Source organism: Lepidochelys kempii, chromosome 3, assembly GCF_965140285.1.
Source record: "Lepidochelys kempii isolate rLepKem1 chromosome 3, rLepKem1.hap1, whole genome shotgun sequence".
NCBI classification, from domain to species: domain Eukaryota; kingdom Metazoa; phylum Chordata; order Testudines; family Cheloniidae; genus Lepidochelys; species Lepidochelys kempii.
Window position 1 is genome coordinate 13,861,349 of NC_136382.1, and position 9,014 is coordinate 13,870,362.

At 41.6% G+C, this 9,014-nt stretch overlaps 1 protein-coding gene across 1 annotated transcript in view; it reads right to left on the reverse strand.

Annotated features, from left to right (window-relative positions):
* Positions 1-1,979, reverse strand: part of TFAP2D (transcription factor AP-2 delta) — a 54,695-nt gene extending 52,716 nt beyond the window's left edge. The window contains exons 1-2 of the mRNA XM_073335084.1: positions 1,941-1,979; positions 583-1,080 (exon numbers count right to left, since the gene is read on the reverse strand). Of these exons, the coding sequence (XP_073191185.1) occupies positions 583-1,080; positions 1,941-1,979 (537 nt within the window). The remainder of the gene's footprint in view (positions 1-582; positions 1,081-1,940) is intronic.
* Between the last annotated feature and the right edge of the window lie 7,035 nt (positions 1,980-9,014).

The following is a 9,014-nucleotide window of genomic DNA, read 5'->3' on the forward strand; positions in this document are numbered from 1 at the left end:
GATAGATTAGATTAGATCTGCATCCATATCTATATATCTCAAGACCTTCATTATTTTACTGTCAAACATTTCTTTTATCATTTATTTTTGCTTTAACATTTCATCTGTCGCAGCTAAACTAAGGGATATCTGCAGGGCATGAGAATTTTTTTTTAAAAAAATATTTTATAGCAGAGATATTTTTTCCTGACGTTTCTCCTTCCTCCTCCCTGGGTCTATTTGGATTTTTATATGTGTCCGCGTGTTATTTAAATATACAGATTTGCCACACAAGTGAGGAAAGGGAGAAAAGCGGATTTAGATGGATTATTTTGTAGCCGTTTCGAGTGCCTTTGGTTTGGAGGGGATACACACACACAGAGAGATCTCCTGATTAACTGACCCGTTTCAAGTCATCCACCACCTAAAATGTTAATCCAGGTGCGAGGTTATTTGTCCGGCAAGGAGAGTACATGCTTTTAGTTTTGGACCCTGCTAATGGTTCTTATGACTCCACCCTATGTATGTGATCGGTGTGAGAGCGATGCTGAAGAGAAGAAGCTATGAGAACGTATCATCGAAAGTAGACTGCATGCTATTTACCTGCAAATCGTCTGTCCCCGAGGCTGCAAGCCCGAGGCTTGGTCCTGGCAGGAGTCTTTGATCGGGATGCACCCCATATTGGGACCCATGGCTCATAAGAGACAGGTCGTGGCGCCGGTAAGCATCTAAACACCCCAGCTCTCTCCTCTGCTCGTCCAAGCAGGAGGATTTGAGAGCCCGGGCGCTGTGCAGGTTAATGAAATCGGTGGGTTCCCCATGGTGGATCTGCTGGTAATATTGCTGTGAGTGGTGGAGGGAGCTCAAGGAGTAAGCGTCAGGGTTGACTGCCGGGTGGCCGTGCTGGAATTCGTAGTGGAAGGACTGGTGATGAAGCGGCGTGTACTGGTGGTTAGTGGAGAAATAGGGGGAAGCAAACTCAGTACCGGTGGTGGAGTAAGTCAGAGGCGAAGAGGGCGAATAGGCGACAGTTGAGTTGGCCACAGACTCCAGACATCCAAGCTGCATCAAACGATAGCTGTTTGATCCGTCATGACGTATCTGAAAGGAAGAAGGGAAAAGGAGACCCCAAAACGGGAGGTTTGTCATTTAAAACACCGTGGGCCACTCTGCCAAGCACCCTACCCTGCATCGCTTCCCCCCATTCAAGGTGCCCAGCTCCAAGCCGCCCCCAGGTCGCTTCCCCAACACCTTGGGCGGGTGTCAGGCAGGTCTGTTCAAAATAATAAACAAACACCCAAACCTGCCTGAGTGCAGCCGAGCAAAACGAATCCACCGCACAGAAATACAACAACAACAACAACAACAAAAAGGAAAAAAAAGAAAAAGGAAAAAGGAACGACAACCAAAAATACTGATCAAGGTCTTTGCTATCTGGGAGTGAAACAAAAAGTCATCACACTGAAGCTCTTTAACTCCACGGGAACACCCAGAAGAGGGGGGGAAAGCTCGCCATTGTGTTACAGAGCATTACATATCTCGATAGATAGCTGCCGCCTTCTTGTGTTTGGGACCCTGGTTTCTGAGGAATCCCGTCACATTGTCCCCCTCAAATGTTCCTAGAGGAAGGCGATGTTCCAGCCTTGCCACATCTTCCCGTTTCTCTCGATTTGATTATTTCCCCCCCCCCAACTTCATTATATTATTAGGGGTCTTATTCTGTTTTCGTGCTGGGACTGTTTTAACGTGGTAATGAGTTGCTCTGGCTGGTGACAGATGTCATAACGAATTTTCTCCCTATACTTCTTTAACTTATCTCTGAAGCCGGATTACCATTAAATGTAACGGTCCAGTACGGATTAAAAAAAAAATGGAAACAACCACAGAGGCACACACGCTCACACCCATGCACACACGCACACACACACACACACACACACACACACACACACACACAATACCTCTGCTTCGTGGACTAGTCCTGGAAACGTAGTTGACATTTTGGGTTCTCCAAAAAAAGGCTCAGGATAAAATTCCCTCTCAAAAAAATCAAATCAAAACAAAATAAATTTAAAACATCCAAACTCCTTGTATCCCCACCCGGTTTTTTTTTAAAAAATCTGTATCTACGAGAGAATTTGCAATGTATCTGCATAGATCAGATCGCTTTCCTTTTCCATGCACCACCTTAAAAACCTGTAGGAACAAAATTTTCCCTCTGCACAAAAGCAGCTCCCTGGATCAGATTTTGTACTTGCTGGGTATTTCTTTGGCTGATGTCGTAGGTCCCTTGGTAATATAGAAGTTTTGAAAATTAAGCATCAGCACTGAGAACTGGGAGGACAATAGATAGAGGAGCTTCATCCCAGGAGACAAGGAATAAATATTGTATCTTCGCCTAATAAGGAACTGTAGGTTCTTTCAACATTTTTATACAGTTTTTCCTCCACTCTTTAGAATGCTTTTTTCTCACACAGGCTAATATGGGAGCTAATCTGATCGAAGGGGGCATTTTGAACACATTTTATCGGGAGGCTATAAATCTAATAGATATAGTAATCTATATTAATTAAATCGTCATTTTAAATAGGTAAGTGTGATCCTTCCTGCTGGTTCTACTGCTTTTAAATATAGACCCAAAGAAAAGATTGCACATTTGTGGTGTGTGTCTTTAGCTGTATTTTCCTAAATTAAAACAACGTTGCTGGGCTTGATTTTTTTTCTTACGTTTACATCGAATTCAAGTCCACCCCACATCCCAATCTTTCTTTTCTTTTCTTTTCTTTTCTTTTCTTTTCTTTTCTTTTCTTTTCTTTTCTTTTCTTTTCTTTTCTTTTCTTTTCTTTTAATAAAGGCTACCTAGCAGACAATCTTAGGGTTTTTTTTAATAGCTTTTCAAATAAATAGCTAGCCTGAGACCATAAAGTATAATTGCAGTGAATTATATATATATATATATATATATATATATATATATATATATATATATATATATATATATATATATATATATATATATATATATATATAAACATATGAAATATATGGGAAAAGATGGGACTGTGTGAGAGGAAGGTGGACTTTTTCCATTTAAATTAATTTTAATTTTTTAAAGAAGTGCTAACACATTTTATTCTTGGAAAATTAATTGAGGTTGGATAGCACCGTATTGCACATATGAAGGTTTTACAAATGTATTTATATATTTATTTATTGACAGTAGTGGTAGGTTGGGTCTTAAACACACTTGGAGAAAGAAAGAAAGAAAGAAAGAAAGAAAGAAAGAAAGAAAGAAAGAAAGAAAGAAAGAAAGAAAGAAAGAAAGAAAGAAAGAAAGAAAGAAAGAAAGAAAGAAAGAAAGAAAGAAAGAAAGAAAGAAAGAAAGAAACGTTCTATTTAGAACGGGAAGTATCAAATATAAATGGTTTATATTTTGCAAAATATAAACGAACGTTCTAAATCGAGCACAATACTGGGAAGTAAATGTTCCGAGAAAGGTTCTTAGCCAAATGGCATTTCCTGCCGATGTGTGTCTGCTGATGGCTAGTTTCCACAAATTAGAAGCCTGGAGTTAAAAGAGGGTATAATTCGCTTTTAATTGCCATTTAATTTGGTTTGCTTTTAAGTGTTTTAGCTGCAAAGGTGTCTTAATAATAAGCCGCAGGCAAATAGGCATGTGGCTTTTTTTTTTTTAAGGTCTAGTTTTGGGGAGGGTTTACTGGTATCTGTTCATGCAGGCTAACAGGACCTGTCATTCAGCCCTCTTTTCTCTATACAAATGGACAAAGGCACACGACTAGAATTGAAATGCATTGTCTGAGATGGAAAAGTGCGATTATCCAGGCGTGCACAGGGGTCAGCAGCAAACACTTTTTAGCACTCCTACATATTATGAGAGGGTTCATCTTGGCAGAGTTGCCCCCTCCTTTCTCCCCCATTCTCCTTAATGGAGAAGGAGGAGGATAAGAGGAAGAAAGGACATTTTATTTACTTTTTTTTCTTTTTAATAGGAAATTTCGACACTGATTATTCTAACGTAATTACTGAGATATCAAAAAAAGAAAAGGAGTACTTGTGGCACCTTAGAGACTAACCAATTTATTTGAGCATGGAGTGGAAGTGGAGTGGAAATCTATCAACTGCATGAAGAAACTTGTACAGATACAGACAGACATCATCTTCCTATGCTCAAATAAATTGGTTAGTCTCTAAGGTGCCACAAGTACTCCTTTTCTTTTTGCGAATACAGACTAACACGGCTGTTCCTCTGAAACCTGAGATATCAAAGATCCCCTTTCTTTCCCCATGTTTGATATTCCAGGAACGATTCCAAATGCTAGCAAGAGCTGGACTTCTCAAGAGTCTGGTAGAAAAGATGGTGAAATAATGTGGAGTAAATAAACAAGCTAGACTCCTTTAAATTATTGGCCCACTCCCAATGAATGAAATATGTGTGTGTGTACAGTAAACACAAAAACAAAAGGGCATATACCTAAAAAAGTTAAGACCCCGTGAATAAATACTTCTGACATATACATGACTTTGCGTCTTCTTCTTCTTCTTCTTTCTTCTATAGCACTCAGCTAGAAAACAATCTCTCAACACCCTTTAAAGATAAAGATTGTTCTGAAAACGATGGTTTATCTCATCAGTAATGCCTAAGGATGTTATTTTTTGTCGCATACGTTTGTTTTGATTATTGTTTCTCCTTCGTCGTCATTCATATGAAAAGGGCTGAACGACAAACAACTACAACAAATTAAAAACAACGCACAACTGAAAGCGCGATAGACTAGGCTGTGCGTGGGGACAATGAGTTACGAAAAGCGTGGATGTGAGTTAATTTTCTGATATGATTATACAGTATTTTCTCTCCTATTATCATCTGTGAGTAAATCCATTCCTCAGATCAATGTTTTTCATGAGCTATTTCTCCACAGAACACATTAGCCTTCTATTTATTTATTTGGAAAACTTCCATCTGGGAAGGGGGAGTTATTTTAGTTTGAGTTTTGCTAGTCTCATTGGCTGCAATTACTTTCTGCACCCAAACAGGAGGTAACTCTTACATTTTAGGCGCACATCATAATGAGTGAAGTGGGACGCAAGTTTACTGAACAAGGACTGATTCCTTCAGCAGTCACTCCTCCCCTCCCCCACCCGCACGAAAATGCAACAGTCGCAAATAAACCGAAAGACGAACCTAACTGGGGAGTTTTGATAGTTAACCAAACAACAACAAAATGTTCCTGTCTGGAGGAAAAGATTAAGAAATCAACATGCCATATGCACGTACTGGTCAATTCCATCTGTTATGTTTCATTATGTCCCCTATGCTGTTCTAAGGCACGTCACACGGTTTGTTTTTAACCTCCCCCCAAACCCAATTAAGAGGCTGAGGCGAGCTGCAGATCACTTATTAATTACTCCAAAAGGAATTCTTTCAGGAAAGTTAATTGGTATCTTTCTGTTTTCCTATCATCGCCATAAGCTAATGACTACAACAGACTTTAACGTGAGGCTTAATTGAATTAACTGGGTAGATGATTTAATAGAGCGTGCTCTCCCATTGACGAGCGTGCAAGGGTTTCTTCTCTGAGGAGAACCTAGCCTGCCATGAGGGGTGGTGAATTTCGACAGGAACTCTGGGCAAGACAGACTGGACTTCTGGAAAATCGCTCCTTGCGGGTGCTCACTTTAATTCATCGGGTAGCTCCCTGAACTGTAGAAAGCTGCGGCTGCTGGAATGACAGAAAACTTGGCTCGGATGTCTGGCGGTTGTGCCTTTTCTACTACCCGGAACTGTCGAACCGAGTGACTTGGTGTTTGACCTAAACGTGTTCTCACGAAGTTACATTTGCCTTTGCCTTTCCCTTCCCCTTCCCTCCCCCGTGGTCCTGTCTAGAGTCCCTGGTTCCGAGGCAGGCTACCCGCACTAACGAGTGTTGCTTTTTATTACTAATCACGAGCCTGCTCTTAAGCGTCTTTACTGGTGCAAACCTCCCAGAGACTTGAATGGGAGTCTTGCCAAAGTCCTGGGACCAACTCTCTTTTCAAAGGGAGCTTGACTGAACAATGTGATGAAAGACTCGACGGCAGGGATTCACTTTAAGGCCTTTTGTAAGCGTTGTAGCCACGGCTTCCAGAAGAATTGTCTCTCTCCTTCATTGGCCGGCAAAGGCTGTTTACGAAAGTGTATGTTTGCCTTTCCCTGTGGCTTTTTGTGCGTTTCTAAAGTTGGAAGGGTGTGAGCTTCGGGGAACCTCTGGAGGGAGGGAGAGCTCAGTGGTTTGAGCATTGGCCGCTAAACCCGGGGTTGTGAGTTCAATCCTTGAGGGGACCATTGAGGGATCTGGGGCAAAAATTGGGGATTGGCCCTGCTTTGAGCAGGGGGTTGGACTAGATGACCTCCTGAGGTCCCTTCCAACCCGAATATTCTATGATTCTATGAACCTCCTCTTGCCTTAAAAGAAAAGGCATCCCTTCGAATAAGACATTTATTTGTCCACCCTTCTTTCTACCTCATAACTCCCTGCCTTCGGGAGTCCGATTGCTTGTGATGCTTTCTCTTATCGGCCTCAAGGCTCTAGCCAATAATTTCGACTCCTTACAGAGTGAAAACTGGATGCAGAAGGGTAAATCCAGACTATGAGCTCCACTCTGCAGGCCGTACCCCGGCAAAACTTCCATTGACTAGACTTCTTGAAGAAGGGCCTTCAGGGTTGGTCCCTGCATGCATATGGTTTATCAAAAGACATCCAGGTGGTCAATATCAGAAGGTTAGATGCTGCTGTATTCCATTCCATGTCTTTTGGGATAAATTCAGAACACCGTACCTTAGGTAAAACGCTGCAGGGTAGATCTATCTATCTATCCACACAACAAGACGATAGAGAGGTAGATAAACCTTGTAAATATGCTGAAAATGGTATTACACTTTGTTACTTTGGAAAATTCGATTTTTTCCTATTAAAGATCATTATTTTAAGACCCTAATTCATACGACATCCTTGTTTCTTATTATTATTCTGTGTGTGTGGGAATAGACCGTAACCCCCCGATTTCACCTAACATTGCTCGAGGAAACAAGGTGAATATCCTTTTACGGAGTTTTGGGTTACTGTGGTCAAGTTAGCATTTCTGGAAGAATTTTCCGCCCTAGTAGATACCCTCCCCCTTTTTCCTTTTTAACACTAACAACTTTTCCCGCCACAACACTCCTTCACCTGTGTACATCTGTATTCTGCTTCAACACAGCAGCCGAGAGGCAACATAAGGGGGCAGAGAAAAATGCATCTGCAAGCAATTAAAACTCTGTGAATATATTAGTCTGAAATTAAAGGGTATAACTAGTGTCTCCAAGTAGTTTCTTTGATAACAGCGAAAATTCTTCTCGCTGAGATTTCGACTCAGACTCAAGGGCAGCTCTTCAAAGACGGGTGCCTGCCATCATTAAACATCTAGCAGAGCACGGTTTAAATGTGGACTTGATCAATGCTTTCGTGCAAAAAGAAGGATGGGACTGAATGCAGCCTGCACCATACAGTGCAACATTTTAGAATGGACTCCTCAGCTTGGCGGCTCGACCTGCTATCCAATCATCAAGGTTTTCAAACATCCCTTGCATACACCCCGCTCTTAAACTGTCCAGGACAGGTGGCAAATTACTCCCCTGGGTTTGAAATCAAGACCCTTCTCTCAGAACAGATTCTGTTTGAAAGCACAAAGAATAGAACCTCTCTCTTTCATTATGCCCGGCGTCACCCACTGGACGACCTCTTTGTTCCACCCTTCTCTTTCTGTTCTTTATTTACTGTTGCGACCTTAATGTTTGCACAGACACTGGTGTTGTCCGCCTTCCCCCTGGCTGTCATTCCTTTGACTTGTGTCATTAGCTAATTTTCTCTTCTTAACTGATGTCGCTTATTCCACATCATACACTAGATCAGGCTGACCCTAATTTGGTTCTTCTGAGTGCCTTGCTGTTCGCTTCCCACGATCTTTGTCTCTCCAAACCAGCTTCCTATTCTTGCAAACATTTTGCTCTCTTCAGTACTTAACTACCGTGTGTCAAATCCCCTCTGTCCTTGCTCGAGTGAACTTCCCAATATCTTCAATGGGAGCTTTGCCTGAGGGCTGAGGAGAGACTGCAGAACCTAGTGTGAAGGGTTGCATAGGAATCTTTCTTAAAGGATGATCAAGAATAACGACGACCCCATTGCCTCATCAACACCATTTTGCTACTTTCTCGGTGCCACAAATCTGTAGTTTCCTGAGTATTTTATATATTCCTTTTTAGAGGTGTAACTGCACTTCTCTCAAATCTATGTATTGGTTCTACCTTTCCGAAGACATTTTAAATACTTATACTAGCTCTTTCTCTATTCTTTAGCTAGCTCCATCCATCAGGAGGACTCTGCTATCCCCCTTGGGACATCTGTAGTTCCACCCTTTTCTTTTGTTGAGCGATCTTAATTTCCTTCAGTATTTCTACTGCATCCCTTAGAAGGAACATGGTCACTTGTGGTGGCATCTGGCCTCCATCCACCTGTGTGAAGGATTCTCCCTATCTAAACAGCCAGAGCTACCTCTTCTGTCCGTTACCTTTGCGATCTCTTAGAGGCAGATTTTATTTTCCATGGATCACTACAAAAAGTAATTCTCCCTCTGCTAATTCACACCTTCTTGTCAACTGTTGGAAATGGGTGATGTCCACCTTGATTTCACTGGCCTCCTTAGCACTACAAAAGTAATTTGCCTCTCTGATATTCACCCCTTCTTGTCAATTCTTGAGAATAGTCCCCTTCCACTTTAATTGAGTTGGCCTCATTAGCACTGCCCCCCCCCCAACTTGGTAAAGCAACTCCCATCTTTTCATGTGCGCTGTGTGTGTATATGTGTATATACACACACACTGCTTACTGTATTTTTCATTCCATGAATCTGATGAAGTGGGTTGTAGCCCAGGAAAGCTTATGCCCAAATAAATTTGTTAGCCTCTAAGGTGTCACAAGGACTCCTCGTTTTGTTTTGTT